Source organism: Zalophus californianus, chromosome 5 (assembly GCF_009762305.2).
Source record: "Zalophus californianus isolate mZalCal1 chromosome 5, mZalCal1.pri.v2, whole genome shotgun sequence".
NCBI classification, from domain to species: domain Eukaryota; kingdom Metazoa; phylum Chordata; class Mammalia; order Carnivora; family Otariidae; genus Zalophus; species Zalophus californianus.
This window is the reverse complement of record NC_045599.1, coordinates 100,922,216-100,948,686: the sequence shown is the minus strand read 5'-3', so window position 1 is coordinate 100,948,686 and position 26,471 is coordinate 100,922,216. Positions and strand designations below refer to the sequence as shown.

Here is a 26,471-nt window from a genome sequence, read left to right as displayed (position 1 = left end):
ATTAAACCAAAGACTAGAATAAGGACACTATATTATACTTAAAGGGTCTATCCAACAAGATCTGACGTTTGTAAATACCTATGCCCCTAACGTGGGAGCAGCCAATTATATAAGCCAATTAATAATAAAAGCAAAGAAACACATCGACAACAATATAATAATAGTGGGGGACTTTAACACCCCCTCACTGAAATGGACAGATCATCTAAGCAAAAGATCAACAAGGAAATAAAGACTTTAAGTGACACACTGGACCAAATGGACTTCAGAGATATATTCAAAACATTACATCCCAAAGCAACAGAATATACATTCTTCTCTAGTGCCCATGGAACATTCTCCAGAATAGATCACATCCTAGGTCACAAATCAGGTCTTAACCAGTACCAGAAGATTGGGAACATTCCCTGCATATTTTCAGACCATAATGCTTTGAAACTAGAACTCAATCACAAGAGGAAAGTCGGAAAGAACTCAAAGACATGGAGGCTAAAGTGCACCCTACTAAAGAAAGAAAGGGTCAACCAGGAAATTAAAGAAGAATTAAAAAAGTTCATGGAAACAAATGAAAATGAAAACATAACTGTTCAAAATCTTTGGGATGCAGCAAAAGCAGTCCTAAGAGGAAAGTATATAGCAATACAAGCCTTTCTCAAGAAACAAGAAAGGTCTCAAATACACAACCTAACCCTACACCTAAAGGAGCTGGAGAAAGAACAGAAAATAAAGCCTAAACCCAGCAGGAGAAGAGAAATAATCAAGATCAGAGCAGAAATCAATGAAATAGAAACCAAAAGAACAGTAGAACAGATCAACGAAACTAGGAGCTGGTTCTTTGAAAGAATTAACAGAATTGATAAACCCCTGGCCAGACTTATCCAAAAGAAAAGAGAAAGGACCCAAATAAATAAAATCATGAATGAAAGAGGAGTGATCACAACCAACACCAAAGAAATACAATTATAAGAACATATTATGAGCAACTATATGCCAGCAAATTAGATAATCTGGAAGAAATGGATGCATTCCTAGAGATGTATAAACTACCAAAACTGACCCAGGTGAAATAGAAATCCTAACAGACCTATAACCACTAAGGAAATTGAAGCAGTAATCAAAAATCTCCCAACAAAAAAGAGCCCAGAGCCAGATGGCTCCCCAGGGGATTTCTACCAAACATTTAAAGAAGAATTAATACCTATTCTTCTGAAACTGTTTCAAAAAATAGAAATGAAAGGAAAACTTCCAAACTCGTTCTATGAGGTCACCATTATCTTGATCCCAAAACAAGACAAAGACCCCATCAAAAAGGAGAATTACAGACCAATATCCTTGATGAACATGGATGCAAAAATTCTCACCAAAATACTAGCCAATAGGATCCAACAGTCCATTAAAAGGGTTATTCACCACGACCAAGTGGGATTTATCCCTGGGCTGCAAGGTTGCTTCAACATCTGCAAAACAATCAATGTGATACAATACATTAATAAAAGAAATAACATGAACCATATGATCCTCTCAATAGATGCAGAAAGAGCATTTGACAAAGTACAGTACCCTTTCTTGACTAAAACTCTTCAGAGTGTAGGGGTAGAGGGTACATACCTCAATATCATAAAAGCCATCTATGAAAAACCCACAGTGAATATCATTCTCAATGGGGAAAAGCTGAGAGCTTTCCCCCTTAGGTCAGGAACACGGCAGGGATGTCCACTATCACCACTGCTATTCAACATAGTACTAGAAGTCCTAGCCACAGCAATCAGACAACAAAAAGAAATCAAAGGCATCCAAATCGGCAAAGAGGAAGTCAAACTCTCACTGTTTGCAGATGATATGATACTTTATGTGGAAAACCCAAAAGATTCCACCCCAAAACTGCTAGAACTCATACAGGAATTCAGTAAAGTGGCAGGATATGAAATCGATGCACAGAAATCAGTGGCATTCCTATACACCAACAACAAGACAGAAGAAAGAGAAATCAAGGAGTCGATCCCATTTACAATTGCACCCAAAACCATAAGATACCTAGGAATAAATCTAACCAAAGAGGCAAAGAATCTGTATTCAGAAAACTATAAAATACTCATGAAAGAAATTGAGGAAGTCACAAAGAAATGGAAAAACATTCCATGCTCATGGATTGGAAGAACAAACATTGTGAAGATGTCAGTGCTACCTAGAGCAATCTACACATTCAATGCAATCCCTATCAAAATACCATTAACTTTTTTCAAAGAAATGGAACAAATAATCCTTAAATTTGTATGGAACCAGAAAAGACCCCGAATAGCCAGAGGAATGTTGAAAAAGAAAAGCAAAGCTGGCGGCATCACAATTCTGGACTTCAAGCTCTATTACAAAGCTGTCATCATCAAATAGTGTGGTACTGGCACAAAAACAGACACATAGATCAATGGAACAGAATAGAGAGCCCAGAAATGGACCCTCAACTCTATGGTCAACTCATCTTTGACAAAGCAGGAAAGAATGTCCAATGGAAAAAAGACAGTCTCTTCAACAAATGGTGTTGGGAAAATTGGACAGCCACATGCAGAAGAATGAAACTGGACCATTTCCTTACACCACACACAAAAATAGACTCAAAATGGATGAAAGACCTAAATGTGAGACAGGAGTCCATCAAAATCGTAAAGGAGAACACAGGCAGCAACCTCTTTAACCTCAGCTGCAGCAACTTCTTCCTAGAAACATTGCCAAAGGCAAGGGAAGCAAGGGCAAAAATGAACTATCGGGATTTCATCAAGATAAAAAGCTTTTCCACAGCAAAGGAAATAGTCAACAAAACCAAAAGACAACCGACAGAATGGGAGAAGATATTTGCAAATGACATATCAGATAAAAGGCTAGTATCCAAAATCTATAAAGAACTTATTAAACTCAACACCCAAAGAACAAATCATCCAATCAAGGAATGGGCAGAAGACACGAACAGACATTTTTCCAAAGAAGATATCCAAATGGCCAACAGACACATAAAAAGTGCTCAACATCGCTCGACATCAGGGAAATCCAAATCAAAACCTCAATGAGATACCACCTCACACCAGTCAGAATGGCTAAAATTAACAATTAACAGATGTTGGCGGGGATGCGGAGAAAGGGGAACCCTCCTACACTGTTGGCGGGAATGCAAGCTGGTGCAACCACTCTGGAAAACAGTATGGAGGTTCCTCAAAAAGTTGAAAATAGAGCTACTGTATGACCCAGCAGTTGCACTACTGGGTATTTACCCCAAATATAGAAATGTAGAGATCCAAAAGGGTACGTGCACCCCAATGTTTATAGCAGCAATGTCCACAATAGCCAAACTATGGAAAGAGCCAAGATGTCCATTGACAGATGAATGGATAAAGAAGAAGTGGTATATATACACAATGGAATATTATGCAGCCATCAAAAGGAATGAGATCTTGCCATTTGCAATGACGTGGATGGAACTGGAGGGTATTATGCTGAGCAAAATAAGTCAATCAGAGAAAGACATGTATCATATGACCTCACTGATATAAGGAATTCTTAATCTCAGGAAACAAAATGAGGGTTGCTGGAGTGGTGGGGGGTGGGAGGGATGGGGTGCCTGGGTGATAGACATTGGGGAGGTTATGTGCTATGGTGAGCACTGTGAATTGTGTAAGACTGTTGAATCACAGACCTGTACCTCTGAAACAATACATTATATGTTAAAAAGAGAAAAGAAAAAAGATGGCAGGAAGGGAAGAATGAAGGTGGGGGTAGTCAGAGGGGGAGACGAACCGTGAGAGACTATGGACTCTGAGAAACAAAGTGAGGGTTCTAGAGAGGAGAGGGGTGGGGGGATGGGTTAGCCTGGTGATGGGTATTAAAGAGGGCACATACTGCATGGAGCACTGGGTGTTATACGCAAACAATGAATCATGGAACACTACATCAAAAACTAATGATGTATGGTGATTAACATAACATAATAAAAAAATAATGAATAAATAAATAAATAAATAAATAAATAAAAGGAAGTCACTTATGTCAGGAAAAAAGGAGATCATCAAGATAGGTGCATAAAGAACAAAATTTAACCTCGCCTAACAGGAATTTACAACTCTCCTCAGAGATTAGCAGAGGATGTCAACCAGTCCTCAAACACCAAGTCTGTTCACACCATCTCTGGACATCCTTGTTGCTCTGACTCAGGTACCCTGATCCAAATAAGAAGGCCACTAGGCAACCAATCAGATAAAAAAGCCAAATAGCTTTTGTGTTTACCCTATAAAAATCCCTTTCTTCGTGAGCAACTTGGAACTCCCTGCTCTGTAGCCTTGAGCTTCCTGGCTTGCGGGTCAAAACTATTGCAATAAACTCATCTTTCTGCTTTGTTTTACTCAGTATGCAGAGTTTGGTTTTGCACAATAACCTGGTCCCTGGAGAGAGCAGAGACCATCGGGAGAGAGCATGTACTCCATTAGTCTTTGCCTGCCCCATACTAGTCTACACCATCTAGATTCAACTTGCTCTTACCCCTTTTCCAATTATGCTGTTTAAACTTATTTCTACTTCTTTATCACTATAATGTCCCCCCCAAGTTCTAAATATCAAGGGGCCAACACACTAAAGTTTCATAGCAATAGTCTGCATCATCTTTGCAGTGAAAAAGATCAAGTTTATTTTAGTCCAACAAGCCTTGAAAACATCCTAGTTTCATGTTAATTTATGTCAGGCCATGGTGAGAGACAGAGACAACATTTCAAACATACATAGTACATGTGACACCTAATTCACCAATTCAAGTGTGTAAGAAATTGCACATTTACTTCCCTTTAACCCAATTCTGTCATTATTTCCCTCTCCAGAGTTACGTGGGAATCTGGGGATCTTACCAGCCCCTGAAAAATCAACAAAAGTCCATCTAATCTCCATTGTGATTGCTGCTAGTATCTTCACTGTCTGCTTTTCAGGGCCCCTTGAAGTGGGCAGTTCCACCATTGCCTTGTCAATGGGGCACAAGGGACTTTGCCTAGCTAAGTAGCCCCAGAATTCAGCTTCCTGGGCACACAGATAACAGTTCCTTCTGAGATTTTGCCATTCTCTATGTGGGCACTAGGGTTGCAACCAAGATTCAAGATTATATCACATCATATTGTTCTTGTACCTTGGCCTCTTACCACTCTAGGAGAGGGGCAAGTGCTTTCCTAATCATTTAGCTGGAAGTCTCTCTCATGCAGTCTGATGTCTGACTTTGCTAGATCTCTGTACTGCACTAGAATGAATGGACAAAACGTACCCACCTGCCTGCTGCTTCTGTCTCTATGAATTTTCTCCAATGAACACTGCTATCTCAGATCTGATGTGTGTGCTCTCTGGTTATCTGCCTTTACTTGCACATCACACACCCTATGCCAGAAAAAGAAAAAAAATGAATCTCTAGATTCATTCTTTTTTTTTATTTTTTTTTAGAAAGAGAAAAAACGAGCAGGGGTGCGGTGGGGGATGGAGGGAGAGGGAGAGAGAGACTCTGACCTGAGAGAGAGAAATGACCCTGAGATCATGACCTGAGCTGAAATTAAGAGTCGGACATTTAATGGACTGAACCACCCAGGCACCCCTAAACTTTTTTTTTTAATTCTGCAAACAGAATATTAGAGAATCCCTTGGTCAAGAAAATGAATGCCCACTAAAAAGCTCTATAAATAATACTTTTTGAAAAAGATTTGTGGATATCTCCCTATTTGTCTTATCACTAACAGCAGAGGTCATTATGCCGAATTACCTTGGTATAATTGACATTTTGGACCATATGATTCTTTGTTGTGGGGTCTGTCCTGTGCATTATAGGATGTTTGCCAGCATCCCTGGACTCTACCACTCAAAGACTTAGCTCTTCCCTAGTGGTGACAATCAAACATGTCTCCAGACATTTGTCCCCTGGGGGGTAAAATCACCTTCGTATGCATGAGTCCATTTAGAAATAAGAAGGTAAATACAAGAAGCAGCAGCTACAATGTTAAGTGCTTCATCTCTAATGAACATAAGTAAGGGATGAGAAGTGGAGAATAGGGGATTTGAGTCATAGCGGTAGATATGGAATTAGCTGTTCCTATTAGTGCTAAGACAAAAGGGGTTAACTGCCAAATGTATAAGACAAATAATGTAAAAACTTAGTAAAAAAGTTTTTCTTTGGGAACTGGGGAGTTCTTCATTGAAGAAGCTGTGTTTGAAAACTATCTTCAAGGGCTGTAATGATTGAGAAGAGTGGATAAAAGAGGGGGAAGACATTTCAGACAGAGGAAACTATGTTTAGGTGAGATTAAACATGCAAGTCAGGGAAAACCCCAGAGCACAGAGGACTGCAGAGTGCAGTATCACCCAACAGTGACCTGCTAGTCATGGTAGACCCTAGCGTTCTAGGAATCTGCTGTAACTCTAAAATATTTGAGAGGAGGATGTCAACCCAGTATTTGGGAATTGGAAGTGCCTACAGGGTTCTAGTCTTAGAGAGAGAGAATTAATGTGTTAATGTCCAGGTTTCAGAAAACTACCAAGATGAAGAGTATTGATTTAGGATGTCCTCATTATCTGAGGATAATTAATAACAGGAAAATTAAATCTATTGAAAAAGGGGCTATCAGTTCATATTAAATAATGAGAAAAAATTTTATAGGGACATTTATAATGAGAAGAGAAACCAAAGGTTATAAAATAACTTTTTGTTATATTTAAAAGTTAGTTTATAATTACAAATATGTCCTATTACAACAAACAAAAAATGGATTAAGGGTTGATTTTGTTTTTGTTTTGGTATGATTCTTTTGATAAAGTTGATTAGAGTCATAAGTCAGTATTTCCTTCATATTCAATTTTCAGATTTTTGCAAAATATTCTAGAGCTTCATCAGTTTTCCCAAGGGACTCTCCTCATCCTTTGATGTTCAAGTCATTCCCTTCTGAATTATCTATCCTGCCATCATCCTTTTTACAAGGTTTGCAACTTTATTTTGTAATCCATTTGTGTCCTAGTTACATTATAGATTCTGCCTGACAAAGACATTGACCTGATGGGTGGGCTAGACACAAGTGCTAATGTAGGAAAGAATCTCTGAGATCAGACTAATTTTGTAAGTGTTTGGTTCATTAGTGAGTATGTTCATCTTATGTCTACTATTGTAACTATGGGGCAACTTGTGTCAGCATTTATGTAACAAGAACTCCCAGTACCTACCACAATAGTCTTGAGCTTACATGTAAAATAAAGGCTCTGTTGTCCGGGAAAATGACAAAGGAGACTTAGTCAAACATTCTGGTTAACTGATAGTACTAGGGTTTACTTAACCTTTAACCTAAAACTCATGGGAGTAAACAGGGAGACAACATCTTACTGCAACAGCCCGCTACTAAAAGAACAAAGCAACAGACTCCTTCTCCAATCAGAATAACAAACTGTCACAACCCAATATTCACTTAATGCCCTGTTCCAGTGACTGTCAGCATTTGGTACCAATAATTAGACTAGAGTTTGCAAAAATATCAAATGTATCCATTCGTAAAACTTTGTGATTGGCAAAGTGACAAACAATACAATTTGGGGGTAGCTCTTTTTCTCCCAGTTATGAGTAACTTTCTCAACAGGCACATACTAACCGTGGAAATCACAAGACCTAGTTACCAAATGCAAATCACTTAGACTTTTAGTTCAAAAACAGCATGAATAAGGCACTGCTGATATTCTCAGCACTAACTGCATCAAAATCACTCTTTCTCCATAGAATGTTAGATGACCTTCAAATCCATGTCCTTTTCTGACTTTCCTCGACATAATACTCTTTTCAGCATTCATCTTTCAAACGGTCTAATCTTTACAATTTTATAATTAGGTGGTTTCAGAGTTTAAAAAAAGAATCCAAACTGATAACATCCTGACCATTCTGGATGACAATATTTCAATACAAGTTTAAGCAGCAACGATAAGGAAACTTATTAGGACATTCCCTTAAATCCTGGGATTAGTGAGTTTTCAAAAATAAATTCTACTTTGCAAGACTTTGCATGGACAGCTTGACTCACTTAATCCTTGGAAAATTTGCTCATTGTTCCCTTTTAGAACTGGCCCGTGCATTGTAGAATGTGTGGTTGCCTGGTGTTACTGAAAGGGATGGCTGACTGTCTCTGCCAGCATTGTGTTTTATTGCCCAAAATGCCCACTTTGGCAATCATTTCTTTAGACTTTGATATTGCCTTTTCAAAATTTGTATATTGCTGTTGGTAGGTATGAAGATTATACTTCCAAAAATAGCCACAGCAATATTTTTTGGTCTTCAGTGATCTTCCAGAACCTTGCAGCTGTCTATCAGGAAGTGGAGCCTATTTTCCCTGCCCCTGAACTGGACTAGGCTACCTGGCCAATAGAGAACAACAGAAGGAATGTGGCATGACTTCTGAAACGAGTTCATATGGACCAAATGGTTTCTGCCTGCTCACTTTCTCTATCTCTCTTTCTCTGTCTGCCTACGTGCTTGCCCTTGGAACCCAGCCACCATGCTATAAGAAAGCCCAGCAGCCACATGGAAAGGTCACATGCAAGTATTCTGGCCAGAGCCAAAGCTGAAGTCCCAGACAGCATTAAGGCCACACAGGTGAGTGAGTGAGTGAGTGAGTGAGTGAGTGAGTGAGTGAGTGAGTGAGTGACCCTTGGGAGAATTCCAGCTACCAATCTTCAAGCTACTCTAATCTACTCTGAGTATGGATTTGTAGTAAGTAAATGACATCACAGTTTTAAGTCACTTGGCTTTGAGGTAGTTGTTGTTGTTGTTTTTGTTTAATGTAGCCATACATAACCAACAGGAATAACACATTAATATTGGTACAAGTTAATTTTTCAGATTAGCTAGCCACTATAAGGACCATGATATATTACAACATGAAAAGAAAAAGGAAGAAGAGAGATAATGTATCTAAAGCAAAACTTTTTCTGCTTATGTTGGGAAGCTAAACTTTAAAACTCTGAAAAGAAAACACAGGGGGAAAAACTTCGTAACATTGGATTTGGCAATGATTTCTTGGATATGACACCAAAAGCATAGGCAACAAAAGAAAAGAAAATAGAAAATTGGATTGCATCAAAATGAAAAAATTTTATGCATCAAAGGACACTATGAACAGAGTGAAAATGCAACCTATGGAATGGGAGAAAATGTGTCAGCCATATATATGATAAGGAGTTAATATCCAAAATATATAAAGAATACCTACAACTCAACAACAACCTGCTTAAAAAATGGGCATAGGATTTGAATAGATATTTTTTCCAAAGAACATACACAAATGGACAATAAGAATGTGAAAATACACATCTCCACTCAGAACACAACATTCTGAAAAGAATGGATGGTGGCAATGGTTGCACAACAATGTGAATATACTTGATGCCACTGAACTATACACTTAAAAATGGTTGCAATGGTAAATTTTACCTAATAAATATTTTCCGCAATAAAAAAAATGGGCAAAAGATTTTCCAAATAAGATATTAAAATGACCAATAAGGACATGAAAAGATGCTTGACATTATTAGTCATTACTCAAATGCAAAACAAAACCATGAGATAACACATCATAGGCACTAGGATGGTAATCATCAAAACAACAGATAATTACAAGTGTTGACAAGATGAGGAGCAATTGGAACCCTCATAACATTGTTGGTGGGAAGGTACATGGAGCAGCTACTTTGGAAAACAGCTTGGCAATTACTCAAAATGTTAAATATAGAGCTGCCATATGACTTATCAATTCCACTGCTAAGTAAATACCCCACAGAAATAAAAATATATATCCACACAAGAACATGTGCATGAACATAGCATTATTCATAACAACCAAAAAGTAGAAACAGCCCCATTATGGAGTGAACATGCCCCCCAAATTCATATGTTGAAGCCCTAAACCCCAATGTGATGGGATTTGGAGGTTGGGGGGGTGGTATGTGGGAGATAATTAGATTTGGATGAGGGTGGAACCCACTTGATGGGATTAGAGAGCTCTCCTTTCCATCCCCCCAACCCGTGGGACCCCCTTCCCCCCTGCTATGTGAAGATAGAGCCAAAAGGTGGCTATAGGCACACAGAAAGAGGGCTCTCACCAGGAACCAAATCTGCCCAGCACCTTAATCTTGGATTCCCCAGTCTCTGGAACTGTGCAGAGGACAGACTTTTTTCCACAGTGGATGTGTCATTTGTTTTGATACTCATAAGATGTCCCTATTAATTCCACTGTTTAAAAAAAAGTGAAATTCTGAAACAGCAATAATTAATTCATAGCCCAAAAGGGGTTCTTAACATCACATCCATTGCTAGCAATTTCCTAATAGGTTCTTACCCTTTTTTAAGCACTTTTTGTTAAAGGGTTTGTGAGTTAGAGAGTATTACAATAAGCTAGCCCTTAATTTCTCAAGCTAACCCAAAAGCTATTGTGAAATGACCATCTAAAAATTAAAAATAGTGATGTCTAAGACAGTGAGTTCAGTTGAACAGACCAAAGTATAATTGAACAATGAAATTCTGAACTTGGATTTCAGGTGTGGATAAAACACCATTCTTTTTCCATGAACTTCAAATAATTTCATAAGTACCTGCCATCAAGAAAGCATTTCTGGAGGGTCACCTGGGTGGCTCAGTCAGTTAAGCATCCGACTCTTGATCTCAGCTCAGGTCTTGATCTCAGGGTCATGAGTTCAAGCCCCATGTGGGGCTCATGCCCACCATGGAGCCTACTTAAAAAAAAAAAAAAAAGGAAAGGAAAGAAAGCATTTCTGGAGACATAATTCAGCAGGGAATGTAAGATGTGCGATGGGGGAAATAGAAGAATGAAAAGTTAACCACAAGCCAGGTGACCCTGAAAAATCTCTGACCTCACTGCCCCCTCCAAGAAAATATGGATCACAACCCATTCTGAACCAAACTGTGTCCCCCTTAAAATTCATATGTTGAAGCCCTAATCCCACTGTCACTATATTTAGAAATAGGGCCCTTAAAGAGAGAAAGTTAAATGAGGTCCTAAGGATATGGGCCCTAAACTAATATGATTGTTGTCATTGTAAGAAAAGGACGAGGGGTGCCTATCTGGCTCAGACGGTAGAGCATGTGACTCTTGATCTCAGTGTTGTGAGTTCAAGCCACACACTGGGTGTGGGGCCTATTTAATTAAAAGAAGAAGAAGAAGAGGAGGAAGAGAAACCAGCAGGATGGGAGCACACAGAAAAGTCCATGTGAGGACACAGCAAGGTGGCCATCCGTAGACCAAGGAGAGGGCTTAGGAGAGTCCAAACCTGCTAACACCTTCATCTTGAATTTTAGTCTCCAGAATATGAGAAAATAAGTTTCTGCCATTCAAGCTATTCAGTCTGTGATATTTTATTATGGCAACCTAGAAAACCAAAACAATTTTTTGTCCTGAAAATCTGGCAAGGATTCTAGGAAGTTTGGATTAGAAAATACATGCGAAATTCCTTTGTCAACGATGAAGTGTACTAAAAACAGAGGATGCCATTACCCCCTTTTTTTTTTAAGATTTTTTGTTTATTTACTTGAAAGACAGAGAAATAACAAGAGAGAGAGAACGAGAAGGGAGGAGAGGGAGAAGCAAGGTTCCCTGCTGAGCAGGGAGCCCGATGCAGGGCTTGATCCCAGGACCCTGGGATCATGACCTGATCTGAAGGCAAACGCTTAACTGACTGAGCCACCCAGGTGCCCCTGCCATTACCTCTTGATTGGAATCATCACACACTTTCATATTAAGGGAATGTTCACTTAAGGAAAATGTTTAACAGAAGGAAGTCTAAAGAAAAACCTAACATATTGGTTTATGTTTATTCGATTTATATGAAGCCAAATCCTCCCAGTTTTTGAGCTCTTTTATCTGGCATATTAGGAGATAAATTCCTAGTTCAAGGTTAAAAAAATTGGAAGACTAACTTATTATTGTAAGTAATGAAGGGCAAAGTCTTGATAACATTGCTCAGTTTAAATATACTTAGTCACTGATGTCAGCAGTGCTTTGGGTAATAATTTCTCTCTCAGATTACTTATATTGACAGATAATAATATCTAACACTTATGGAATTCTTACATGTTCTCTTTCCATGTATTAGTTCAATTAATCCTCACAATTTTTGACATGCTATTAAAAAAGTACTGAGGCTGTGAACTAGTAAGGAGGGAAACTGAGACCCAGACTGTAGTCTGACCCTTGGTGTCTTAAACCACAGTTTTTAATTATTGGAAGTTCTTCTACAAGGCAAGGATTGGCAGGAAATGTCTTTTTTTTTTTTTCAGAGTTACTCATTTATTTTAGAGATGAGGGGAGGGGCAGAGGGAAAGAGATCTCAAGCAGACTCTGCATGGAGCGCAGAGCCTGACACAGGGCTCAATCTCATGACCCTGAGATCATGACCTGAGCCGAAATCAAGAATCGGATGCTCAACTGACTGAGCCACCCAGGTGCCCTGGCAGGAAATGTGTTATAGAAAGATTTGTATCAATGTTATTTGGCAGTATTATTTACCACATCCAAGTATTTTCATGCTCAGATACACTGTATTTATGGTTACATGATGTAAATATATGCATATTTCCATTAAAAATAGAAACACCCATAATATGTCTGAAGTTGTTATTCTATTTGAGCTAGATCTATGCATGGGTGGCTTCCAACAAAAAGCTAGATATTTTAGAAGGCATAAGCAAATTGAAGCCTTGTTCTATCATATTTTAACTACACATGGGCACATGAAATGCATGTTTTTATTTATTACTCTTACTTCAACACTGGTATAAAGCTCCTAAACTTGACAAGCCAAAATATTTTAAATCAAGAAGAGAGTCCTGTAAATAATTTCAAAGTGGAAATTATGAACATAAAGTAGCTATAGAAAACAAACATGCATAAAGCATTTAGTGATGTTTCTTCACATCTAGTTAGAGAATTTCAAGCATGCTAAGTACATAGAATCTCTGCTCCTTTGTGTTGTTTGCTTCCATTGTAATCTGTGAGTATTTGACTAGAAGCTTCTATAACAATACAGCTGACCAAATGTAAATTGACTAGTGTCATAGGAGGTTTCAGATTGTTCCAGTAGTCAGATGCTTCTTTTTCACTACTGGCTCTTTCCTGTCATTATTTAAACATGTGCAGATCTAGCTCATCTTTGAAAAGCAAAATATCTCTCTCAATATCATATGCACCCTGTGACCACTGCCTCCACCCCTCACAATCAAGCTCCCTGCAAGAGTGTTTTATATATCCATTGATTTCATTTTCTCTCTTTCTTGTTCATACATCATTTTATCCTCTTTACAGCATCAAGTAGTGGTGCTCCCTCTGTCCTTGAAAAACTTTCTCTTGATTCCTATAACACATCCTCCTGTATCTCTTGTCTCTAACTGATTTGCTTCCACAACTCAAATCATCCCCCTATATTCTGATGAGTCCCAAAGCGATCTGCAGCACCAAAAGTTTCTCTGGGTGCTTTTTGGACATCACCACCTGGAAGTCCCTCAGGCATCACTAGCTCAAAGACTTCCCCCACAAACCTGGTCTTTTTCCTGTATTCCATGATCTGAGCATATAAACAGAACCTCCATTCAACCTACTGCTTAAACCAGAAATCTGAACATCATTACTGACTCTTCCTTCTTCCTGATCCCCTAACCAGTCAAATCTCATCAGTCTCTACAATCCATCAGCTGTACCCCAAAAGGTCCCTTGAATCCATCTCCTTCTTTCCATTCCCACTCTTACTCCCTCGGTTCAATCTCATCACTTCTGTCCTAGGTTAAGGCAATGGTCTCTCAACTACTCTTCCCAACTCCACTGTTGACCCCTCTTCACAGTCTTCATGCCGATGCTCAGTAGTCATTCTAAATTACAATCCAATTGTGGCAATCCTTTAAATTCCATGGTTAGTTTTATAAAAACTGTAGAATAAAGTCCAAAATTCCAAGAATAGTATACATGGTCTACATGGCCCTTTAGGATGAACAACTGCCTCTCTCCCCATCTCATTGTTAGACACCACCCCCCACAACACCCTCCACGTTTTAGCCAGAGTAATCTATATTCCATTTATAGAAATCAGTTCACTCTCTCTTTCCTCTGTGCCTTTCCACATACTATTACTTTTGTCTGGAATGTCCTTTGCACCAGCCTCTTCAGTTGGCTAAATCTTTCAAAACTCAGATCAGGAGTTAGAGTGAAGAGGATAAAGAAACAAGGAACATGGTGACATAAAGCAAGGAAGACCCTGACCAATTTAAGGCTAACGTAGAGAACAAAAGTTCTGACCTATGACATAACCTTATTCTAGTACAGTGCAACAGAAAAAAAAGCAAGGTTAGAAATTGCAATAATTCTTCATTTTCCAAATCTCAACTCTGACAAAACCTTTTGTGTAGAGGTGTACATGTGTACGCATGCGCTTTTGGGAAGAAAGTGTAGCAGCCTAGGGAGAAACCTGAATAAGGGTGGGAACTGTTGTCCATCCCCATTCCCACCCTCTCCTACCAAAGCAGCAGACCACACAGAAACCCCCCACCCCGCCCAGTGTGGCCTTTAGACTAAAGACATACACCTGGATGATAATGACCCAGCCTATCCTTCCAACCCCTATCATCACAGAAAATAATAACCAACACATCCTGTGGCCCAAAGTTATAATATTTTTAATCTGGGACTACAAAATACAAAATATTTTTAGTCTGGCACTTCCGATGCCCTCAATAAATATTTGTTGAATGGTCAAACAAAGTAAATAGGCAACATTGTCAAAATGTTGATAGCTATTGAAGCTGGGTAAGGAGTTTGAAATGTTCCAAAATAAAAACTTTTTTTAAATGCAGTATAATCCAAATTCAAATTATGTTTAAAGTATATTTAGTTAACAGTAAATAGTAGCTACCAAGCAGGAAATATACAGAATATCCCTCAGTTCTGAATAATATATAACAATAACATCAGAGTTCTTAGAAAACTAAGTAAGATCATTCTGGGTTTAAGTTCAGCACACACTCTGCCATGTGGGAAGTATGTAACAAATCAAACTCTTTTTATTATTGGCTGATCTTGGCTTTGAGCTCCGCACTCAACAGAGTCTATGTCGATTGGACTAAATGCTAGCAGATCTTCCCCTGATGTCTCCCAGTGCCTTTATGTGGCAGTGGTTACGTGACAAAGTATAGTTTTGCATTGAATGTAGTGAAACCTCAGTTAGTTGGAAAGGGTTACCTTATCTAAGGTAGTAGTTAGAATCTCTGAATGGCAAGATATACCTGACATTACTCATCTATTTTCTACATATCCTTCTCCCTGCCTCCCCCCCACCCAGACTATACACAATTTCTCTGATACCCCAGAGGCTAATAAAGAGTCAAAAAAGCCACTGCCAAGCAAGCTCTCTTCATATGAACAAGACTGAGCAGAGGTTCTAGCGAACCGTTGGAGAGGTGGAAGGGGTTGTAATAACTAGTTCCAGGAAGGATCAGAAAGCAGAGTGGAAGGTACCCAGCTGAAATCCTTTTGATCCTTGATTCTTAGTCCCTCATCACAATTGGAAAAATCAACATACAAAAGTTATGGACATTTATCAGGGAGCATAAACAGAGGGTGAGGTGCAAAACCTCCTCCAATCTCCAGGATAGAGACAGAACCAATTAGGAATTTCCCTGTGAGTCAGGGCAGCATTTGACATAGGACCACCATTATACCTGCTTCTTATAATTTTTGTTGCTCAAAGGCACTTCTACAGTCTACAATGTAGAGAATATGAGTAAGTCTTCCTCTGACTGACTGGGATTCTTGCCCAGCTTCAAGGCCATTATTCTGAGCTTTGGTTCTTGCTGCACTTAACTGTTGACAGAGAAGAAAGTATGAAGATGGCAGCTGCATATATCATTAAGCCTCAAAAATACCTGAGAAGCCAGTCATTTGAAATATTACTGAAACTCATTACTAAATCTATACATCTTTACAAATAATTTCATAGCCAATGAATGGCTCATTTTCTTTCTTTTACCAGAGTACATCGTTGAGTCTTACATTTGCACATTTTTCTAATTAGGTCTTTTCAGTTATTTAAATGATAGTCTCTATTCTAATTTTACGAAATAAAAATGACAGTGGGGGTGAGGGGAAGGAGAAGAGGTAAGGAATGTCCATTTGACTTGATTTATATTTAATCAATGTTTCTTTAGAGCTATTGAAACAATTACTTTCATGTAGGGAATTTCAGATTTTAAAAAATAATAACAAGATCCTAATGTGAGAGAAACATTTTTATCATGTAAACACTAATATACTACCTAAAGCCTCGTGTGAAAATTTCAAGTATAAAAGATGTAGAAATTAATACAGGCAATTTAGATAATTTTATTAGTTTTAACTAAACAATTCTAATACTCTGATTCTAGGCTGAGAAGACTAAATCTGACAATTGAGAAAACCCAATCAAATGTATGTTTAAGCAAGACATTTCAAAAGAAATGTTAGTAATTTAATGATAAAGGCTACCATTTAGCAAGTATTTACTGTGTTCTGGGCATAGTGCCTACCTCTTTATGTACTTTGCTTTATTTCTCTCAATAACCCTATGAATAGGGTACTTTGACTTGCCAATTTTGAGAAAAGAATGGAAACCAATGTGATTTAATAACTTGCTAAAAGTCACATAGCTAGTTAGTAACCTATGATTTGAAAATAAGTTTTATTCCAAAGTCTATGTGTTTATAGTGTTCATAAGACTACACGTTTTATGAGGACAGGGACTAATACATTTTGTTCTCCATGGCACATATTATGTGTTCAATAGATATTAGTAAATGAGTGTATATATATACATACATATGTAGGAATATATATATATATATTCCTAATTCTATAACTAAAAGTCAAAAGAGAAACATGTACATTTATAAACTCACACATTATTGTAGTGAGTACTTTTTAAATGTTTTAAACTGTCCACTTATACTCATTATGTTAGTTTGTTTTCAAGGACCAAGGCCCCTTCCCCATTTGAAAAGCTGAATTTTGTCAGCTAACCTGATTTTGTAGCTGAGGTATTATTTTGAGGTATTAACTTTTCTCCCAGTTTTCCCTCCCCTTTCCTCTCCACAACTCTGCCCCCATTTCGGGGCTTGGTTCTGTGACATTGCCTAAAGAAAATACACCTCAGAGAAAAGAGTAGAGATACCAGCAAATCTTTCAGATTTTCACTGTTCATAGCTCAGACAGCCACTAACCAGGAAGAGGTCATGATAACAGAGACATCCAAGTACAGTTCATGAGAACTGATAACTGACTCTGCTCACCAGTCCTCAGAGGGAGGGAGTCCAAGAAGGCTTCAGGCTAATTATTTTCCCACCAACATGGCATGGGCTCACTTCACACATGAGTCTGTGGACTTAGATTCATAGTTACTACAAATATTTTCCCATGTACTTTCCTCTTAAGAGTCAACCACACACCTTCCATTTTAAGCCATTAAAAAACTACCAACGTTCTCTTTCAATTTGCTCAAAAATAAAATTCAGAAAGTTGGTAAAGACCAAGAATTTACCTAGCCCAACTCCATTCTTGGTATATTATACCAAAAGTAAAATAACGCAAGAATCAATAGATTTCCAAAGCTCACAAGGAGAAACCTATGGAATTTAATACACCGCCGCATAGAAAAATTCATCACCTCTCCATGTGTAATGAAAAATGAAGGCTTTACTTTGTGTTTTGTAACTAGCCACTGTATTTTTATAAAGAGAGGCCGAACAACTCTACTAAACCGCAGGGAAGAAAAACTCCCAGTACATTCTGGAATGACATTCTGGACAATCCGGCTGCCAGAAGAGACCTCAGCCAGGACAGGGTGCGTGCAGCATCTAGTTCGACCTTCTCTTCATTGAAGACACTTTAGAAAATTCTCCAATGAGAGACGCTTAGAGGTAAAGGGGCATGGTTTCAAGGGGCGGAGAATTTGTCGCCGGCATAATGGGAAGTGTGTGCTAATTGGCTGAACTTCCTCCCTCCCAGACCAGCCCTCTTTGGACCGCTGGAGCCATCCATCAAAAGAACTACACCAATCAGAGGCTACAATTCTCCCCTTCCCTTCCCACCAGGCGAAAGCCCCGCCCTCCAATATATTACTCAGCCGCTCAGCCGCGGCCCCTTCGGCTCCGAGCTGATCCTGTGGTGGGCAGTGTCGTCAGGGCGGCGCTGCAGAGACCTCCACCCAGGACGGCTCTCCCTCCCCGGGCCTCTCCCCTCTTACCCGCGAGTCCCCTCGCCTCGTGGGCCTGTCGGATCTGATATCGTGGGGTGAGGTGAGAGCAGGCCCGGGGAGGGTGATTACCGCTGAAGAGCCGCAGTCGCGGTCAAGGTGAGCTGGGACTTCGGGGTTGACTTCGTGGTGCGGCTAGGGAGCAGGGTGGGGGGCGTGAGGTGAGGGATAGGTCCGGCCCGCGCTCTTTTCCTCGATTAACTCTCCCGTTGCTGGAAGCAACAAGTCCAGGCTAGTCCGAGCTTGGAGGGGCGGGGCCAGATCCGACCTCCTGAGAGTCTTACTGTCAGGTCGGCCAGCTCCCAGGGACCAGCCCAGGGCAAGAAGAGTTGGACCCACAAAGTTAGAGGTTCCTCATTTGCCCACCCCTTCCGTCGCGAAACTTTAAAGATCCCCTGCTTACCTGTCTTTCACTTGGTGTGAGAGGTATCCTTGTATCTGGGGCTTAGCTTGTGGCCGGGACATAGTAGCTGTGGAATACTGACTCTTAAAATTAATGAAACTCCCAGGTTCATTTTACAACTTAGTCTCCCGCCGGCCCTCACTACGTGTTCCTGTAGCACCCTTTAAGTTTCCTTTCCTGACACCAATAAAAGTTAACAATTATTGAGCGCCGTGTGTCAAGCACTGTGCAAAACTCTACGTGAATCATGTTACTTAATTTTAACAGCCATTCAGAGAGAGAAATATTGTTACCTCGTTTTATAGAGGTAGAAATAAATTCATTATTATTGTCCAACGTTTCTTAGGTACCTATGTGCTAAGCAGTATACCTAGGTGATCTCATTTTTCCACACAAGCCTCTGAGGTAGATAGTAACCTCATACCCACTCTACAGATGAGGAAATAGGGATGAAGTAAAATTAACTTAACATTAACAGTTCATACTGTTAATATATGGCAGAATTACATACTACCATCTAATTTCAAAGTTTTGGCACCCATCTTACAGCATCTATATTGTTATTTCTTGACAATGAATGACTTGAACCAAGTATTTCTTGAAGATTTGCCATTTTTTTTAAGGTATGGCTCCTGCCCTCTAGGAACTCACAATTTAGGATGTGACCAACTGGTGGGATGGGGGTGGGGGGGAGTGTAACAGATGGCACTTTGCAACGACTTAGATTCACTAGCGGCATTGGGGAAGGGAGACTTGTGTTATAAAGCACTTGGCATGATACAAGGTAGGAAGGGCTTTTCTTACACTCCTTTCTGGGCCTTGTTCTATATATAGATGATAGAGGTACTGACAACAACTGACTGTCAGAAACTGCTACACCAGCTGAATGCCCTGTTGGAACAGGAGTCGAGATGTCAGCCAAAGGTCTGTGGCTTGAGACTAATTGAATCTGCGCACGATAATGGCCTCAGAATGACTGCAAGGCTAAGGGACTTTGAAGTAAAAGATCTTCTTAGTCTAACTCAGTTCTTTGGCTTCAACACGGAGACATTTTCTCTTGCTGTGAATTTACTGGACAGATTCCTGTCCAAAATGAAGGTATGTTTAAAGCTACATTACACTGAGTATTTCTTAGTTTTGCTCAGTGTGTTTTGGAAATGGAATTGCTCTAGCTTTGGGATGGCATTCATGAACTTGACCTTTTTCATTTTCTTGAAGTAGCCAAAACATTGTGATAGTTCTGTGTACGAATGCTATCGTACACAGAACGATATGATGAATGCTTCCTTATAATCAAGAATAATGCATCATTAAATTTAACTTCTGACATTGAAAGATAGTCTAATAGCAAATAATTGCAGACTCTCCCAGTATGAGAGTTGGCTGTTGTTTTTAAATTGAAGGAAATGTGTTAGAGGTAGAATGCTAGATTGTAGTTAAGAATTAGAGGTTTGTTTTTTGGTGGTTTTTTTTTTTTTTCTTTTTTTGGATGCTGTGAACCACTTGGTCAGTAGAGTATATTTCTTAATCTCCAGTCATATATAAGGTTCTAATTGTTTTAGCCTTAGACCTATTCAGATCTTGCTTATGCTTGCCATTTTTAACATCAGTTGGCATACAGTTGAGAAGAGAATATCTTCTGAAGGAGAAGCGTTTATATAATTATTTCCCTATGCTGGATAAGCAGGACATCCATGTAGCTTTCAGAGCTTGCTTAACTGTTAAAAATACATCTGCCTTCTCTGTGCCAGTGGTCATTCATGGATGAGATGATGTGACAACTAGAATGGAACTCATCTTTTAGTCCTCAGTACCTAACACAACACGTCATATACAGAAGAAACTCCATATTTGTTGAACTGGATGGTTCAAGAAACTTGCTCGACAGATTAAACTATTCTTTAGACACCTTGTGCAAGCACTACCTTTGAATCTATAAATGTTGCACAGATTAATAATATACATCTGTCCCTTAAGGATATTAGTCTTATATGAAAATAATATTTGTACCAGTAACAAACAATGCAAGGCATAATAAGAAAGATAATTAAACCAAGTATGTTGCTGAAGGGGTTCCAAGAAAAGGAGGGTACAAACACTGGTAAAAGCTTAAAGTTTCATTTAACTTGGAACTTAGGATGGATAGAAGTTTGACCCTGTCACATTGTAGACATTCAGGAAACGATAAATAAGAGAATGGTAGTGGATAGAGCTTTACAGGCAGAGTAAAACAGCGTGTGCTAAAGTATTTAAAAATGATTTTGTGTGTTAACTACAAAGAAAACAGCCTGGAAAAAAACAACATCCTAGAAAGAAATTTTATGTACCTTCCGTAAGGAGTTTTAGTCCTTCTATAAGCCTTTGACCAGTTAATTTATTTGGTCCAACTAGAACTTAGTGCTTACAGTTCTATAATGATTTAAGAAGAAAAAAAAAGAATTTCTTATGGGCTGAAGTCAAACATTATACTGAAACTCAGTCCAGTTTCTCCAAAATTGGTTGCAAGTGGTTATATGGCCTCGACAGGCTACAGTTGAGGTATGATTAGATCTTGTTAAGTCCTCCACAGTTGAGAAATATACCTCAAAGATACATTTTCATAATGATGGATCTGATTATCCTTTATGTTTTTTTAATTGAAATAAGCTAAAAACATGGCTTATTGTCTTATTTAGGTACAGCCCAAGCACCTGGGGTGTGTTGGGCTGAGCTGCTTCTATTTGGCTGTTAAATCAGTAGAAGAGGAAAGGAATGTCCCATTGGCAACTGACTTGATCCGAATAAGCCAGTATAGATTCACGGTTTCAGACTTGATGAGAATGGAAAAGATTGTATTGGAGAAGGTGTGTTGGAAAGTCAAAGCTACTACTGCCTTTCAGTTTCTGCAACTCTACTATTCACTCATTCAAGAAAACTTACCAATTGAAAGGTATGTAATCTTTGTTTTGACCAAAGGAGATTTGGAAATCAGAATGGTATTCTGGATGTTGCATAAAATCAGTATCTTGGGGTAATTCCAATCAAAATAAGTAAAATGAGAAAAAAAAAGTAGAATGACAGCTGCAGCTTCTTGGATTTCACTTCAGTGTCCAGCAGAAGTGAGACTTTCAGTTGTCAACAGCTTTTTGAAGTCTGTGAAGGCTAATTCTTGGGATTAAAGGACATTCCAACATTTTTTTATTACATTTTCCACTTATAGACTACTTAACTCATAGGACCTAGTAAGCAAGCATCTAACAGATTTATGGAAAAAGAACTTCAGTAGCTGCGGAAATAGATTAAAATGAAAAGAAAAATAACTTGATGGTTGTGATATGATACTTTTTTGGCGGGGGGGGAGCAAATTATTTAAAATTCATGTATGATATCTTTAAGAAGTTAATGCCCCTGAAAGAAGGGGAATTCTTCAAATAATTTATTTTCTGTGATAAGTGTGCATAAACTTCATTTTAAAATGACTTTTATGTCATTCTAAACATGTCTTTTGACTACATGTAAAATTATCTACATAAAATTAATCTCATTTTCATTTTCTTTTTAAAGGAGGAATAGCCTTAATTTTGAAAGACTAGAAGCTCAACTTAAGGCATGCCACTGCAGGATCATATTTTCTAAAGCAAAGGTAAATATTTTATAAAGATTAAACCTATTTATAGACCTATTTTCTATTCAACACTTACTTTAAAATTTATCTCTTTTAGCCTTCTGTGTTGGCATTATCTATCATTGCACTGGAGATCCAAGCACAGAAGTGTGTAGAGTTAACAGAAAGAATAGAATGTCTTCAGACACATTCCAAGGTACGTCAAGGTCATAGCCTAAATGTTAACAGCTGTGAAAGAAAGTAAACCACTTGTACTATCTCCTGAAGTAAAATGAGTTGTCATGTGTCTATTTGAAACTTGAGTAGCTAACTTATCCTCAAATTTATTTAACAAGGAAAGACACATGCTAGTAATAGGACTTTTGATTTTAGAGAGAGCGAGCAGGGATGGGGGGGTGGAGAGGAGTGAGAGGAGAGAGAGAGAATCTCAAGCCGACTCCCCACTGAGTGTGGAACCTGGCACGGGGCTCAATTCCATGACCGTGAGATCATGACCTGAGCTGAAATAAAGAGTCAGATCTTTAACCACCTGAGCCACCCAGGCCCCCCATGTAGGACTTTTATTTTTATTGACTAATAATTTTCTTTTACTTTATGTACAGATAAATGGCAGAGATTTGACCTTCTGGCAAGAACTTGTATCCAAGTGTTTAACTGAATACTCATCAAACAAGTGTTCCAAACCAAATGTTCAGAAGTTGAAATGGATTGTTTCTGGACGTACTGCACGGCAATTGAAGCATAGTTACTACAGAATAACCCACCTTCCAACAATTCCTGAAATGGTCCCTTAATTGGTAAATGTGGTTCATAGTTACTCTCCATATAAAGAAAATCTTCTAATGCTATAGTTTTATTCTATAATTCAAGAATTAAAATCTGAATTATTTTCAAAATAAATAAGATGGAGTAAGAATAGTAATGGGGAAAATGACTTCACTGATCTAGTCAGTTAATATTTTGAGGGCATTTACTACCTTCAAGATACAATACCCTAAGAGTAAGGAATTATCCAACCTTTGATATATACATTAGCCATTTCATTAAATTATCAGCTTAGAAAATCATATCGTCCTTAATAACCTAAATTTTAAAAGAAACACTAAGACACTATTTTTCACACCATTTTGCTATATGTAGACTTTAAAGTTAACACAAGCCTGAGCAGGACAACAGAACCAAAATTTTGAACTGTAAATTAACTAATTTGAGACTGTTAGCTTATAAGCAAAATCAGTATGAACTTGGATGTTACACTTAAAGTAAGTTATGGCAGACTGTCTCCATACTGGGTATCTGCAAACTGCCAGGGTATCTCAACACTATTCTTGTATACCATTGCTATAGCAGTTGGAACACTGGAAAGTAGTTATATGCATAAAAAAATGAAGATCTCATCACTAATATAGGATATACATTCTTGCCATCTGAATTTAAGAGTGGTGATTTAACTTTTTCCTACTCAAAACTAAATGTTAACACATCTACATGTGACAGGATTATAAATCTTCGATTAAAAGTTCATTTTTAACAGTTAATAATATCTATGTTTGGCAGAATTCTAATAACTTGACTTTTTTGTTTGTTTAAATAGGATTGTTACAGCAACAAAAAGCTCTTCTCTGAAGCCATTCTCCACAATCCTGAGCTATGGATTCCATAATGTTACAATGGATTTAAGCTGTGAAGCCTCAGAACATCACAACTAGATTAGCATTGATGTTCTCAGATTTGGGAAAACTACCTAATTAACAAGCTGTAGTGGAATTCAGTTAAATTTGAATTCATCTGTGAGGCATACAAATTAAAGCTAAGAGCATAAATGTGAAATGTTAATAACAAGCCTGGAAAGGTAAACTGTGAATCTTCATTTCTAACACTGACCCAACCTTCTATATTGGGTCAGTATATTGTATTTAGGTGTTATTAAAAGTGGTTACCTAATTAAATTCTAAATTATGAGGTATACATCAAAACCAACATTTCACAAATGCACTTTTAAGGCATAACAAGGGTCACTATTCTAGGCAGTGAAAATGGTTTCTTGGTATCTATAGTGAAAGTAATAGATAATCCAGAGATTGGACTTTATTGATACTTGGGGATTACACTTAAATTTGAAGGCATTTTATAAAAGCAAAACTACACTCCTAGTCATTTTGGCATATTAAGTTATCTTTAATATTTTTTCTAAAAAACAGGTGATGTTTATATCCATGATAAAATCTACACAATTATCTACTGTCTCCATCTAATCCCATCAAGAAAATTTGTTTTTATTGTGGTAGTAATTCAAAATAACTTCGCTCCAAAAACTTGCTGATTTAACACTCCAGAAGTTTTTACTAAGGGCTGTTTTTATAAAAACTGCTATTGCTTCTAATTTAGAATTCTTGAAGAGAATATACTTTCACTAATTGCCCCTCCTGTGCCAAAAGAAAGTCTAAAAAAGTAAGTAGGCATCTTCATAATTATAAAGTTGTTAAGGTAATATTCGAGATTTTCTATTAAGTCAGGGACTATAAGGAGATCTACGGCATTAAAAATGTTGTGAACTATTACTCAGTGCAGGAAGTAGCCTGAGTCCATCCATAATGGCTGTACCCAATTTTGACATCATGTTATAGGTAAATGTGCACTGGAAAATAAACCAAAGAACCACAATATATCTTATACTTTTGTGAACTGTGTTCTGTGGATAACTTCAGTTTTCCCAAAAGACTGATATATTTCAATAATTTGACTACATCAGTGTTAATTCTGAGTTGGCAGAGGTAGCCTAACCAACTACCATTATGTTTTGGTACTAAGGGATATATCTTTCAATAAAGTTATTGAAATGCATTCCTTTGCTGGGTAGTTTCTCTTTGTTTCTGTTCTGATTTAACTGTGATACCAGAACCACAATAAAAAGCTATCTCCACTCAGTATATTTAAATTTAGCTGGAAGATGCACAATAGCAGAAACAAAATCTCTGTTAATAGTATAGCTATTACCTAATTGATGCTTTACTTTCTAATGGCTTTTCAGAAGACACAAGATTAGGACAAATATGTTTAATGTGCATTAAAAAGTTGTGTTGATGTAGTATTGGTAATTTGTCATTTAGATTCATCACTACTATGGATATTCTCAGTACAAATTCACCCTTATATTCTGCCCAACTGAAGTTCTGTGCAAACTGCCTTACCTTAAAAGGCATCCCAGCAAGGTGGTTGTTAATGACAAGTAATTATGTTAGTCTGCTTAGATCGGTAATTGGAACTGAAACATAGGATTTTGAAGCGTTCATGTTTAATTAAACTAAGAAGGCAAAGTGAACACTGCAGAGTTATTGAAACAAAAACTTAAAAAAGGAAAATTCCTTTTGCACTTGACTAAGATTAGATATATTTAATAATCCCTCTTTTCAGTGTAATTTTTAAAAAGGGCACCTGAACCTTATTTATTTCTAATTGTAAGGCATACTATCTAAAACAGACGGGTGCCTGGGTGGGCAGTCAGTTGAGCATCCGACTCGGTTTTGGCCCAGCTCGTGACCTCCGGGTTGTGGGATCAAGCCCCGCATCTGGCTCTGGGCTCAGCATGGAGTTGACTCTCTCCCCCCTCCCTCTGCCCCTCCTGCTAATGCCCTCTCTCTCTTTCTCAAATAAGTAAATCTTAAAAAACAACAACAAAACACATTTCTGGGGTGCCTACCTGGCTCAGTCCAAAGAACATGCAACTCTTGATCTTGGGGGTCTTAAGTTCAAGCCCCATGTTGGGCATAGAGCTTACTTAAAAAAATAACACATTTCTCATCTAACATTTGTGATTAGCAATAATGATTTTTTACTGTCAGGTACTACTGTCATGTTCTATATGAATCCTCTCATCTAATCCTCCAAACGGAATCAGGATATCCAAATTTACAAATGAACTGGAGTCACACAGAAGGTGACTGATTAGCCCAAGGTCACATACCTGGTAATTGGAGTTAGAACTCAAATTCAGGCAAAGGCTTTGTTCTTAGCCACTCTGCACATTACCTCGCAAAAGAGAAAATTAAATGGACCTATGAAATTGAATAATTTTCAAACAAAACTATTTTGGCCACGTTCATTTCAGTGCTGCCATCATGATCATCAGAGAAGAATAACACCTTGGAA

At 38.2% G+C, this 26,471-nt stretch overlaps 1 protein-coding gene across 1 annotated transcript; it reads left to right on the top strand.

Moving 5' to 3' along the window:
* The first annotated feature begins 18,161 nt into the window (after positions 1–18,161).
* CCNG1 (cyclin G1) lies at positions 18,162–25,166 on the top strand. Its single transcript, XM_027606341.1, has 7 exons — positions 18,162–18,414; positions 19,553–19,816; positions 21,394–21,647; positions 22,262–22,340; positions 22,420–22,518; positions 22,925–23,119; positions 23,917–25,166. The coding sequence occupies exons 2-6, from the start codon at positions 19,553–19,555 to the stop codon at positions 23,114–23,116; spliced, it is 888 nt and encodes a 295-aa protein (XP_027462142.1). The 5' UTR covers positions 18,162–18,414; the 3' UTR covers positions 23,117–23,119; positions 23,917–25,166.
* The last annotated feature ends 1,305 nt before the right edge of the window (positions 25,167–26,471 follow it).